Source organism: Rhamphochromis longiceps, linkage group LG7 (genome assembly GCF_057381845.1).
Source record: "Rhamphochromis longiceps isolate RC_006_pf linkage group LG7, R_longiceps_female_GT1.1, whole genome shotgun sequence".
Lineage (NCBI taxonomy): Eukaryota > Metazoa > Chordata > Actinopteri > Cichliformes > Cichlidae > Rhamphochromis > Rhamphochromis longiceps.
In genome coordinates, this window is record NC_140563.1 from 57815858 (window position 1) to 57830290 (window position 14433).

At 39.9% G+C, this 14433-nt stretch overlaps 2 protein-coding genes across 2 annotated transcripts in view; one reads left to right on the forward strand and one right to left on the reverse strand.

Annotated features, from left to right (window-relative positions):
- The window catches only part of rasgrf2a (Ras protein-specific guanine nucleotide-releasing factor 2a), a 47908-nt gene that overhangs the window by 3465 nt on the left and 30010 nt on the right, over nucleotides 1–14433 (forward strand). The window contains exons 2-6 of the mRNA XM_085414563.1: nucleotides 4423–4529; nucleotides 11074–11221; nucleotides 11467–11556; nucleotides 11634–11887; nucleotides 12244–12323. Of these exons, the coding sequence (XP_085270689.1) occupies nucleotides 4423–4529; nucleotides 11074–11221; nucleotides 11467–11556; nucleotides 11634–11887; nucleotides 12244–12323 (679 nt within the window). The remainder of the gene's footprint in view (nucleotides 1–4422; nucleotides 4530–11073; nucleotides 11222–11466; nucleotides 11557–11633; nucleotides 11888–12243; nucleotides 12324–14433) is intronic.
- On the reverse strand, nucleotides 7243–8382 carry LOC146666488 (uncharacterized). Its single transcript, XM_085411487.1, has 2 exons — nucleotides 8132–8382; nucleotides 7243–7815 (listed from the first exon to the last, which is right to left on the reverse strand). The coding sequence occupies exons 1-2, from the start codon at nucleotides 8207–8209 to the stop codon at nucleotides 7243–7245; spliced, it is 651 nt and encodes a 216-aa protein (XP_085267613.1). The 5' UTR covers nucleotides 8210–8382.

Consider the following 14433-nt stretch of genomic DNA (forward strand, 5'->3'; position numbering starts at 1 on the left):
TACACAGATGATATTATCTTTGAAAAACAGATTTTAATGACATCCTAATAATATAGTTAATGTCTATTATATTTTTTATATAATTTAAAGACAATGATTCATGAAAATAACTGTAGTGAAAACCACACAAATATGTATTGCATAGTATAAAAAGTAGCCCAGACCGCAGCTTATGTCCTCAGAGAGACGAAGGAAGTAACACAGCACCATTGTCCTGCAGGTCAGGTCGTGTTGAAAGTGGTCCTGGCTGTAAGCGGGAGCTCTCATGTTTGCATCTGTGCATAGCAGACTGATGAAGTGTTTTTTTGTGAGTGAACGCGGTGATGCTCGATGCAGGGCAAGGCAGCTTACAGCTCCCTATTTCTCACTCTGTCTGTCCCTGTCCGTCTGTTCGTCTCACTTATTGTTATCCTTGTGCTTAAAGCAGGCTTGTGACCAGGGAAGCCGCATTAGCAATGCAAGGATGCTGCACAAGCCTTGATGGTTATGTAACCCCCACCCTACCCCCCAACGCACACAAACAAGCCCTTAAGCCTCTCTGGTCTGTAGCCGACACACGCTAGCAAGTGTCCCTCACCCGCTTTTTGTTACATCATTACTATACAGACCTGCTTTCTCTCTGTGGCACCCTTTTAGCAAACTATATTGTCAGACATAGGAAAGGAAAAAACTGATATTCAGCAAGTAATTTATATGTTTATTTGACCCATATCTCATGGATTAGAGGGTTGTGACTTTGTTAAGGACTTAATGTTTGGCAAATACAGACTATAATGACTTAAATACAACTCAGTTTAGTAACATACCCATGTATGGGCTGGAGGAGCCAGAGATTCATCTCCTACCTCCGGATTGGTAGATGATCTCTACTGCCTGACCTCAGAGAAAATCTATCGTATTTCTCTGAATTAATAAAATAGTAATTTTCCTGGAAAATTAGTGCATAACCATGTTCAAATTTCTGCAGTCGTATTGGGTTAAGTTGTTCTTGAGAAAAAACAGCAATTTATTTTGAATTCATATTAATTTATTAAATAAAAAACAGAGTTTGTCATGTGAATGCACCTCTGCAGTTTCTACTTTTAACATATTGCCTATTGAAAGTTTGTGTCACTCCTGGATAATTCTTTTTTTTAACGTTTTGTTGTATTTTTTTTCCTCCTGAGCCCGTAGGGTCCCTTATGTTTATGAGCTTACCAGTGTGGAACATTGGTAAGACCGTAAAATATAACGCAGGGGTGTGTGTTAAAGCTCAGTTTTAATTATTTTTTTATGACAAATGCAACAATACAAGTTATTTTATGTGAAATGTTGAAATACAGGGTTTAGCTAAGGTAGTTAGAGACATGCTAAAGTTTTCAGGTTACTGTAAGGTTATTTTTGTGTGTCTTTTGCTTTTAAATGGATAAGTACTCCTAAAACTGCCATGCAAAGGAGTTTGGTGTATTATGAAATCCAAGTCTTGATGAACTGCTGTTCCTTGTTACACGTGCTAACCTCATTAGTATGGTTTAGCAAACAGCTGAAGGGACAACGATATGACAAATGAAAAAAAAAGGACTGAAACATGCATTGAGTTACTGGTGACTGCTTTTTGAGTATTTGATGATGGGCTCATTCCTGTCAGACTTTACTTAGTGCATTTTTAAAAAACAAACAAACTTGTAAATGAAATATGAAATTTGAAAATGTGATATGGGATGGATTTTCACTATGATTTAAAGGGATTAGAATCTTGTATTCATGCATAAAGTGGAACAGGTGGAGTCAGGATTTGTATTTGTGTCTTTTCTAAATTATGTATACCCTTGTCAAATGCCCCAGTGAACTTAAACACGATAAGTACTTGTAAAAAATAGATTTAGCCTGCAATATATAGAAGTAGAAGTCCCTACTGAGCTTAAATATTACAGCATATTCATAAGCTTAGGAGTCAATGGTGGTATTGTTGTCTTCAGAAACGACACAAAAAGAGAACAAATTGGCTTTAAAATGAGAAGTTAGGCAGTCTTTTACCGCAGAGGCAGCAGCAATCTATATCAACTGGACGGCCAGCTAATGCTAATGTAAAGAAAAAATCAGCAAAAACCATGTGCATAATTATAATCATACATCCAGATTATACTCAGAAAAATGTGATCAGAGTTCTAAAACTGCAAAGATCTCAGCCTTAGATTGCAGAGGCAAAGTGGGAGAAAACCTGGAGACATTTTCTCTAAATGCAGAAGGGGCTCAGCGACCTCACAGGATAGTTGATTGTGAGCTCACAGAATCCTTAACAAATTTCTATTTATTTTTGAAATTTTCCATTAAGACCTTGCTGTAAAACTAGCTTCACAAACAAATGAATGACTGTGAACATGACCCAGTTGTGTACTGTACATTTTTATTGTTCTGTGCACATCAACACCACCAACCCAGTCAGGACCCAGTCCCATATTTAAGATGGCGAGGCATGATTGTGGAAGCCGCGCAGGTGCGTCCACCTTCCCTGCACAGCACCACAGGCCACGCCCCGCCACATACCCCCATCGCCAGGCCAGGGAGCCATCCGGCTGATCCTGCTCCCCTCCCCCCGCGAGGGGAGCAGGCATCCCTAGCCCCTCTTCCTGCCAACGGCGTGCTACCACCACCACCTGCTACTGCTGCGTGGCCGCCAGCTCGGCCACCATTCTGGCCAGCTCCTCATTCTGCTGGCCCAGTCCTGGGTCTGCCGTGCCTGGGTCTGCCTTTGAGAATACAATTCCCGACTTTCTCATTCATTTGCTCGAGTCTTGGGAGTTGTTCTAAGGGTCTTAAGACACATTTTTCTCTAGTTTTCTTTCCTGATTCTTTGCAATCTTTTACTCCAAACCTCTTCCAGGAGAGTTCTGTACTGTGTGGCTTTCTTAAGTGACAACTCTTGCTGAAGTTTTACACTGTGTGTGGAGATAACCAAACTAAAGAACATCATTGCACAGAAAAGATTTTCATGGGCTAAAAATGTTGACCCTAGTAATTTTTTTCTGAAATAATAATAATAACAATAATAACAATAATAAGAATACTTTAAAGAAAACTAGTATGTTTAGAATTGCCCTTGTTGAAAATTTTGACAAAACTAGGGGTAATACCCTCCTATTGGGATGTGGACATTTTGGAATGTCCAGACAAAAATACTTAGGGCCTGATATCCACTTACGAGGACATTATACTGCCACTGTTCTATCAAAATTTAAAACGAATGTCCTCATATGTAGATCTCATTTTTCTCAGAAAGAAAAATTAGGTTAAAAAAAAGAAGTGGTAATTCTTTGTTTTTACATTCATCAGGTGCCAATCAGCCCAAATAGCAAAGTAAAATTAAAAATGCATGCTGTGGAAGCGTTCAGGTCTTAGGAGGATACTAATCATTTTGTCCTCATCTTTACAGATGCATGTGTGTAAGTGCATCTGTATGTACTTCGTATTATTTGCACTAATTCTCATTTTGAAGTGGAGTCCTTGTACTCTTCCAATTATTACCTCCACTCATGAGGAAGCAGGTCTGTTTTCTGTGTGCTATTTTAGTGTTACTTGTGCTCTTTGTGCTGTTACTTGGGGCAAGAACTCTGACGAGGAAGCTGAATATGAAAATGTGAACCAAGTGTGGATGTTCCTTAGGGCTGCAGCCAACAGTTATTTTCATTAGTCCGTGTATACAAGGTGTATAACAATTGGCTTAAATTATGGAATTTATCACCGCAGCTGGAGGATGTTCATTCATCTTTTCTACTTTGTTGCCAATAAACAAATAACAGATTTGACACAAAAACTCTAATTTTTGAGACATACAAGGAAAGTGGCTTTTTGAGGCATTTACTTACTGATAAAAAATTATATTTAAGCTGGTTCTAGTTTTCTCTTTTGAGAGATCAGCTTTATAGGACTCTTGTCAAAGACAATTTCTTTCGATTTCCACCATAGAGTTTCAGCTGGATTGAAATCTGGACTGTTTCCTGGCCTTGTCACTGAATTATTTATGTGTCCAACACTAGACCTTTAACAAACAAAAGATAATAGCAACAAAAAATGACATCAAGCAAGAATTCACAAGACAAGTGAAATTAAAAAGGGAAATTAAAAGTGCGTTGGTGTCTCACTCCCATTTCTTCTTGTTGCATGTTGAAGCTCTACTTGGAACCTTGTTAAGATCCAATCACGCAAAATAGTATTTCTTTTTCCATTTTTCAAGTGGTCTTAATCTTTTGATTTGGACTGTATGTTGCACACATACATTAATGTAGTTTCATTAAACTTGAGTTAAAAACATATAATAATTCTGTCATTGTCTAGATTGTAAGCCTGAATAAACCTGTTGAAAAAAATACTCTGACCTAAGATTAGAGATCTTTTTTCCAAGCATGAAGTCACATTACTTTTTGTCTCTTTTCTTTCACATAGTACTACTTCATGGTCAATTTTGGCCACGATGGGCAGAAACCTCTAGAGATGCGAACAGAGGATGAGTTGGACTGCAATGAATGGGTGGGGGGCATCCAGCAGGCCAGGTATGAAGTGACAAGAGTTTTCACTCTTTTACAATGTTATAAAATATTGTAATTTATGTATTTTCATCTGTATACGACTTGATCTTTCTAATGGCTCCATACTGCAGTGGTTTAGATATTTCCTTGTAAGTGAAAGGTTTTTAGTTTAATTCCAGCCAGCGATTCAAATTTCTCTTGGTTGCATCAGGAAGGGCATGTAGCATAAAACTCTGAAAAATACCTGCTGTAGAGCAAGAGTGTGTTTATTTCCTTTTTTTATGCCTGTCTCATTTGTTCTGTATAGTGTCCTTGGGTATTTTAAAAGGCGCCTTTAAATAAAATGTATTATTATTAAGAGATGGGAAAGCCATGCAGCAAAGGGCTGCAGGTCAGACTCAATCCTGCATTGCTCCACTCAGGCCATGTAACATATGGTTACCAGCTCAACCACTGAGCTAAACCAGCACCAGACGGCTTTACCTGTCTAGCACTCAGAGTCCCCCGAGAGCAGCACTGCCCAGCCTTCTACCTTTCTACCTTTAAAACTCGCCTTCCAGCCAAATGGCTGGTAGGCTTTTAGCTAGGCTTTAGCTTCAGCCAAGTGGAAGCTAAATTGTCTAGTCATTCATATGTAAATTAGGTTGTTATCTGGGAATTCTGGAGGGGAGTGGGGGTGTGTGAATGAGGGGGTGGGGGAGCTGCTAAAAGCTGTGCACTTCCTTTTGTGTTTCATCTTGATGCATTCTCAATCATCCAGGGAAATAAATCTCTAAAAGTCACCAACTTGGAGTGTTTCAGTTTGCCATCTTAGGGAGAAATCAACACACATGGGTGTATGTCCTTTGTTGCTGAGATTTATTGATAAAAACAGTACAAAAAACCAACCATTTGTACACATATTTACAAATAATAATAAAAAGTGAGTGAGTACATTTCAACATTTTCAGCAATCACTCACAATCCTGGCACTGCCATGGTATCTGTAGTCTGCATTTACCACATGTGTATCTGTAGCAGTGAACACATCGCACAGTGGCATGATTGTTCTTGCATTTGTGTTTGACCTGACACATGGCTCTTTTTCCAGGGCTAGGTGTGGAGGGTTGTGCCCGAAGCAACTGTTCTTTTCTTGCCTTTTTCCCAGCTACATGAGAGTGAGCCAACTCTCTTGCAAGCTCCACCAGGAAGTCCACCCGTCTTTCCTTCGTCCCGGTGTATGCTTGATACAGCACATGTGCATTCAGTGCTGCCATGTCAATCATGTTGTAAAACACGGCAACTGGCCAGTGCCGTGTTCCTCTGCAGACAGTGTACTCCCGAACCATCTGGTCCATCACATCCACGCCACACTTTGTTTTGTTGTAAAGGGTGACAGTGTTTGGCTTCCTTTTGGTAGTGTTGGGAAGCTGGGAAGAAGGCAAGAAAAGAACAGTTGCTTTGGACACAACCCTCCACACCTAGCCCTGGAAAAAGAGCCATGTGTCAGGTCAAACACAAATGCAAGAACAATCATGCCACTGTGCGATGTGTTCACTGCTACAGATACACATGTGGTAAATGCAGACTACAGATACCATGGCAGTGCCAGGATTGTGAGTGATTGCTGAAAATGTTGAAATGTACTCACTCACTTTTTATTATTATTTGTAAATATGTGTACAAATGGTTGGTTTTTTGTACTGTTTTTATCAATAAATCTCAGCAACAAAGGACATACACCCATGTGTGTTGATTTCTCCCTAAGATGGCAAACTGAAACACTCCAAGTTGGTGACTTTTGGAGATTTATTTCCCTTGATGATTGAGAATGCATCAAGATGAAACACAAAAGGAAGTGCACAGCTTTTAGCAGCTCCCCCACACCCTCAATCACACACCCCCACTCCCCTCCAGAATTCTCATGTAACAACCTAATTTACATATGAATGACTAGCCAATTTAGCTTCCACTTGGCTGAAGCTAAAGCCTAGCTAAACACCTACCAGCCATTTGGCTGGAAGGCGAGTTTTAAAGGTAGAAAAGCCAAATGGCTGCTCTCGGGGGCTCTAAAGCCCTCTGATGCATGAATTATGAAAGCCTTGGTCAAGATTTTTTTCTTAAGTGCTTTTATTCTTCTCAGGACATGAAAAAAAATGTCCAACTCTTTTTTTCCCAAAAATAAGTTTTTTTTATAAAGTTATAAACTTGTCCACTCCAGTGGACTACATGCGCCCGAGCACTTAGCATGAAATACTGTGAATTTACTGTAAAAATTAATTACCTTGTGTTCTATTGTAAATATACAAACACTTGTTTGCTTGTATCCTTTGAAAAACATCTCAGCAATTTTTTTGGAACTTTCAACTCATAAGGCCCCAATGTTTAGACGTAAATAACAAAACCAATCAACAGTCCTAGCTGTGAATCCTACACCTGAATATGGCAAACTATCTCCAACAAGAGAAACATTTTTGAGTCTACACAGTTCTATAACGATGCAGGACAGTATTACCAAGCCCTTATTAGCATGCTGGAAGAAAACACAAACTGACATCTTAGTCTCTGCATCTCCGAACACTTCTATGTTCATCACAGCTAGGCTGTGTGAAAGTTTGCAAAGCATCCAGGGCACAATGGCACACAGCATTGCATGCAGATGTATTTGGTCTTCCGTGTGCACGCAACATCATGGCATCTGTTTGCATTTTTCACCTCGGTCAGTTGGGGCCAGTGATATCCTGTGGCAAACCTGACCTCACAGGCTACTTTGGTGACTGCTCTCCGCTTCACGGGTTGTGGGGTCCCACTGGGTCTTCCTCTTTTGCATTGCTGGAGGGTGAATCTCTTCTCCTGTTACTGACAGTTCTTTCCCATACAAGTTGGTGTTGTATGTTATATTATCAATTAGATCTGCTGGAAACAGATGTCTGAAGAAATCTATGAGATCCTTCCCCTCCACATTCAATTTCCACTCTCCTAGAAAAGGAGGCAAGTCTCCATCAAAGTCATTGTCTTGGACTTTCCAAATATTTTTGCGGGCTTGAGTATGGTCAGGTGCCATGTACCCATCTCCCACAGCTCCCTGATCATGCTGACCTTCCTCTTCATCCTGCCCTTCATCGTTCTCACTTTCTGCATCCTGACTGTTTGTGTCTTCATCATCCGTAGCTCCTATGTCTCTGTTCTGCTCTGGCAGCCACTCATCATCACTGGACTTATCACTGAACTCATCATCACTGCACTCATCAATGAAATCATCATCACTGGAGCTGGATGGAATTTCCTGGACTATTCTGTACCCTGCCTTATTCTTTGCTGCATTTGAAGTCTACAAAATATGATAAAATAATTATTATAGTAACTCAAACTACAGCTGATCTGCACAAAAATATATATTTTAAATGAGTAGTTTATAAATGTAACAATTATATGCTTACTCATAACCAAAACAGTCCCAAAAAACAGTGAGACAATTTATGACTTATGTTAAAAAAAATATAGTGGGTAATGCATGATGTCCACTTCATTGGACACATGGTTCATCATAGTTTTCTACATATTAGACACAACAATTTCTTATTCCAAACAGATAATATCCTTCCCTAGATGTTACTGCATATCATCTTTTTTTTTTTTTTTTTTACCTGTTGGGCTCTTTTAGCATAGAAGGATTGACAGGATATGCCAGCAGTGGTCGGCAGGGGTGACAGTTTGTCTGCCATCTTTGATTCAGAGGAAATTTACTTGCAGTTGCACTAACTGAACACTGAATTGACCTCAATGGAGCATGGCAGCAGAGAGCACTCTAGAGGCTAATATGCAGTTCCACCATAGAAACCAATGCATTAAAGAGATATGTACGTTTTAGTAGCTGTCCACTCCAGTGACCACTATGCATCAGAGGGCTAGGGTAGTTTTAGAGTCTCAACGTGAACCTTAAAGTAGATAACCCATAAGTAACGCGTAAAAAATTACATCTCACTAATTTAGAAGATCTTTATTTTGTGGAAAAAAGCTTTTTTGCTCTATAAAAAAGCCAACTGTGAAGCTAAGAAGCCGTACTACTCCTCACTGATTGAAAAAAATAAGAAAAACCTTTCTCTCTAGCACTGAAGCCATGCTGGCCAAGAGTCAGAGCTCTGTTGGAACTTAACTAGTAATGACGTCATGAATTTCTTCAGAGGTTTTAACAGTTGCGAAAGAAATGACTCATAAACATCACACATACTATCTATACTATTGATACTAATTTTCTTTCCGCCTGATTGATACTGATTCTGATTCTGAGTTAACTTCAGTAATCATTTCCTCCAAACCATCAACGTGTCTGTTAGAGACCACTCCTTCATTACTGCTCAAAGTCTTACCATTGATTATTGTTTTAATCTTACATATGATATTATATCCATGACACAATATACTATAAGCCAAATGTAAGCACAAAAGTAGTCTAGGTATTAGTTTCCTTGAAAACTTGCACTAAAAGTATAAAATAACTGCTTAACACTTCAGTTTAACAACAACTAAAGTAACTTATCCTTGTAGTTCATCAGCAACCTGCATCCATCATGTAAGTACATAATTACTTTCTATCCACCATTTACTCGTCCAGTTATGGAGGGTAGCTTAATTCAATTCAATTCAAATTTATTTATGCAGCGCCAAATCACAACAACAGTCGCCTCAAGGCGCTTTATCAATATAAAGCGCCTTGAGGCGACAGTAGATCCTACAATAATAGATACAGAGAAAAACCCAACAATCATATGACCCCTATGAGCAAGCAGTTTCGCGACAGTGGGAAGGAAAAACTCCCTTTTAACAGGAAGAAACCTCCGGCAGAACCAGTCTCAGGGAGGGGCGGCCATCTGCTGCGACCGGTTGGGAGAGAGACAGAGATTAATAATAAGTACGATTCAATGCAGAGAGGTCTATTAACACATAGTGAGTGAGAAAGGTGACTGGAAAGGAAAAACTCAATGCATCATGGGAATCCCGAGCAGCCTACATCTATTGCAGCATAACTAAGGGAGGATTCAGGGTCACCTGATCCAGCCCTAACTATATGCTTTACCAAAAAGGAAAGTTTTAAGCCTAATCTTAAAAGTAGAGATAGTGTCTGTCTCCCGAATCCAAACTGGAAGCTGGTTCCACAGAAGAGGGGCCTGAAAACTGAAGGCTCTCCCTCCCATTCTACTTTTAAATACTCTAGGAACAACAAGTAGGCCTGCAGTGCGAGAGCAAAGTGCTCTAATAGGGTGATATGGTACTACAAGGTCATTAAGATAAGATGGGGCCTGATTATTTAAGACCTTGTATGTGAGGAGCAGGATTTTGAATTCAATTCTGGATTTAACAGGAAGCCAATGAAGGGAAGCCAAAACAGGAGAAATATGCTCTCTGTTTCTAGTCCCTGTCGGTACTCTTGCTGCAGCATTTTGGATTAGCTGAAGGCTTTTCAGGGAGTTTTTAGGACTTCCTGATAATAATGAATTACAGTCGTCCAGCCTGGAAGTAATAAATACATGAACTAGTTTTCCAGCATCACTCTGAGACAGGATATTTCTAATTTTAGAGATGTTGCGCAAATGGAAGAAAGCAGTCTTACATATTTGTTTAATATATGCATTGAAGGACATGTCCTGGTCAAAAATGACTCCAAGGTTCCTCACAGTTTTACAGCTTAGTCAGTGCGAGTGAGATTCGGAGAACCTCAAAAAGTAAAGTGTGCTGTTAGCACAATTCAGTGGAATTCTGAGGTGTGCAGAATAGAGAATAGAGACTGGACTGTCCCCCCTCTCTGTTCCTGAGAGAAATGTTGTCTTTCTTTCTAGGTATTATTGTTTTGTGTTTTGGATCAAATGAAGGCATTTCAGGGATGAAGACATTTCTTATAATGTTAGGTGTAACATAATACTGCAGAAGTTACTCTTGATACTTCTGGTACATTTTGATGGTAAAACTGACAACACAGGGCCTTTATTTGTAATGAAATATGTATGTACATGATAATGCTGTTTGTTTCACTACCTTCCACTACAATGAAAATCTTTTCTTTCTTATTATCTTGTAGTAAAAATGTTCCACAATTTCATCTTGTTGTTCCTACACTTTTTGTGAGAAAATGTGCTGTGCTGAAAAGTGCGACTCAAACTCTACCTTCTGCTCTTTTTGTGTGTTTATGCAGATTTGACACTACTACCTCATGTTGTTCCATATTTGTTTAACATGCCTGTGTGCATTTGTGTGCAAGTGTGTGTTCTTTCTGCTCGCAGCGGTTCACATTTAGGTCACACTGGTGCTGTAGTGCTGCATGGTTACATCACAGACTTGATCTCGTAACTCGACCTCTGTTTTTCTCTGGTCTCACTTTCTGTGTCTTTCCTATTTTTAGTGTAACATTCAGTAGAAAGTATGCCTCTACTTGCCCACAATGACATATTACTGCAGGTGTCAATAATATCAGGTTACTGCCTGATCATTCGTTTAAGTCTATAACTAAAACAAATTGGCACACAAAGCTCTCTGTACATGTTAAATTACCACACTAACCGACTTCAGTACTGTCCTCCTGTGCTCCTTTTAGCTACTCTGGTATCATCATTGAACGTGACATCCTGATGCAGAAGTACATCCATCTGGACCAGATCATGGAGACTGAGAAGGTTGCAGCCAATCAGCTTCGTACTCAGCTGGAGGACCAGGACACAGAGATTGAGAGGCTCAAAGCAGAAGTATGCATGAGTGCATCTGCATGGCTACATAAATGCACATACTGTCACACACAGGCACCCACATGCACTCTAAAATCAAAGCATGCAGATTCCTAAATTAAATCACAGCAGGACTCCACTGATTCTGGGGCCTATTATTTGGGATTTTTCTTTTTTTTACCTTTTAAAATGTTCCCATGAATGTTTTATATTTTGTTATATTTTGCACATTTTTTCATATGGACGCTGTTGTTGTGTTGTTGCAGATTACAGTATTGAACAAAGCCAAGGAAAGGATGCAGCCGCACCAGAACAACCAAGACGAGGAAGACCCCGATATTAAAAAAATTAAAATGGTAAAGAATTGTAACTGCATATTAAAATGTAGAGAGACAAGGTTGTGAGAGAAACTTAGTGTGCAATGGCTATACAGGTGCAGAGTTTCATGCGTGGCTGGCTGTGTCGGAGGAAGTGGAAAATCATTGTCCAGGACTATATCTGTTCCCCTCACGCTGAGAGCATGAGGAAGAGGAACCATATTGTGTTCAACATGGTGGAAGCAGAGACAGAATACGTGCAGCAGCTTTCCATCCTGGTGAATTGCTTCCTTAGGCCGCTCCGCATGGCTGCCAGTTCCAAGAAACCTCCCATTCGCCATGATGATGTTAGCAGCATCTTCCTCAACAGGTGCAACTCTCTTTTTTTTGTTTTGCGTAACTTTTCACACAAATCCTGTATTTCAGCTGTTTGTAATAGTTTATAATAAAGTTTGTAATAAACTATATACTAGATATAAAATACTGATGTCACACATCAATTTCTGAACAAATATGAGAATGTAGTAAGTCATCAGCTAACACTTGCCAGCCTGGTTAGCAAACGGCTTCTATAAACTGTCTAGGTGTAACGCACCAAACCTAGATCCTTCTTGCGGCCTTCCTGGCCTTATAGTTATACTACTAAACTCATTCTTGGTGAATTGAACTCACTCCTCTCTCTCTCTCTCTCTCTCTCTCTCCCTCTCCCTCTCTTTCGCTATGAAGTGAGACCATCATGTTTCTGCATGAAATCTTCCATCAAGGTCTGAAGGCCCGAATTGCCAACTGGCCTACTCTAGTTCTGGGTGAGTGTTTCCAAGCTTACACTTTTTTTAACATAAGCTGTGGTCAGAAGGTTCTACTACTACATGTATAGAGACAAAAAAAAACCAACAAAAAAAAAAAACCACACCTCTGATTTACATGTAGCTCATCTCCTTGTATATCAAAGCTTCCAGTGGAGCTTTCTGACTGCTTGCATAGAACAGGGTGGTCTGTGGAAGTAGACTAGAGTGGTACATGATAAATGAACTGGTTCTTTTCTGCACTTCCTGAGTAGTCAACAAGTTGCTTCATTCAGTCAAGCACTTTTTTAATGCAAGTGCTTTTTGTCTAACATTCACACAAACATTCATATGTCCAATGGATGCACTGAAGAGCAACTTAGGAATGGCATCTTGCCCAGGAATATTTGGCATGTAGACTGCAGCAGTGTCAGGGATTGAACCACCAACCTCCTAATTAGTAGATGACTTACTCAACCTCCTGAGCTACAGCCACCCCAAGTTGCTGTCTGAAATCTTGATTGGATAGAAGGCACGTGGGTAGAAAAAGCATGGAAAAAAGTGCCGGTGTTAATGGGTGAGTTAGACATGTTGTATATATTTGAGTGGTAGAGTAGAAAGTGCTGTACAAGAATCTCTCCATTTTTCATTTACGATGGTCAAGGCTAATGATGAGAACTGAGTTTCTGACAGCAAGACAGAAAACAAATAGAAGTTTTAAGTTTGGAAACATGAAGCCAGCAGGAGCTTTCACCGGGAGTGTGTTAATGGTTTCTTTGTTAGATTCACTGGGTTGTTCACCATTAATGGATGCAAACTTCTACTATTACATCCTAAGGCATCTGAGGAAGAGCTTTTGGTGCAAATGAACTAAAGTGCAGCATGTGTCATCAGGTGCCTGCTCATAGCATATCAAAGGAGCAGGATTATTTGCAAAGTTTTTTTTTTAGGTGAATGCAAAATTAGATTGTTTAATGGATTTTTGTTTTGGTCAGAATGGGACAAACAGGGATCGATCTGCAAATTAGCAGAAGACATGGGATTGATGCAGGAATGCTTGAACAGATAACTTGAAAGGGAGATCAACCAAACTGATCACTTTATCAGGTGTGCCTGTCTAGTTGTGGGTTGGACCTACGCTTGCCTTCAGAACTTCCTTAATTCTTCATGGCAGTGATTCAACAAAGTGCTGGAATTCCTCTGAGATTTTCACATTTACACAATAGCAGCATGCAGCTGGTTGCACGTTTCCCGTTTTCACCAAATCCCGAAGGTGGTCTATTGGACTGAGATCTGGTGATTGTGGAGGCCATTTCTAGTACATTGAACTAAACATGTAATGTGATGGGATGAACAGGGTTACCAAAAGTACTGAAGCAGGCTGTGGTCCTAAGGAGCCCACAGTGTGCCAAGAAACCATCCTGAACACCACCATCATCAGCCTGAACATGGCACATGATAGATGGCAGGACAGATGGCCTGTGTGAATTGTGGGCTCACTTTCTTGTTCTTCACTGACAAGACTAACACCCAGTATGGTTTTCTGCTGCTGTAGATCATCTGCTTCAAGGTTTGATGTGTTGTGTGTTCAGATTTCAGAAATACCTTGTTTGTAACAAGGTGAGTTACTGTCGCCTTACTATCAGTTTGAAGCTGTCTGGCCATTCTATTCTGAAGTCATCAACAAGATATTTTTGCATCGCGCCAGATATGTTCTCCACTGGCCATTTTCCATGAACCCTAGACATTGTTATGTAGAACAATATCAGTGCATCAGCAGTGTGTGAAATACTCAAAGCAGCCTGTTTGCAGACAATAATCATACCACGCATCAAGTCACTTAAATCTTGCTTATTCAATACATTGTTTGAATTTAGCAGGTCTTCTTGACCATGGTCACGTTGATAAATGCACTGAATTGCTGCATTATGATTTGTATGAAGTAGATTAGGGGTGCAACGATATTCGTATCGATATTGAACCGTTCGATACAGTGCTTTCGGTTCGGTACGCATATGTATCGAACAATACAACATTTGTAATTTATTTTATCAATTTTCCTTCTGACGATGCTGTCTGTGTTGAGCACTCAGTGAATCTGTGTTCGACTACTCCGCCTAGGCTGCACTGT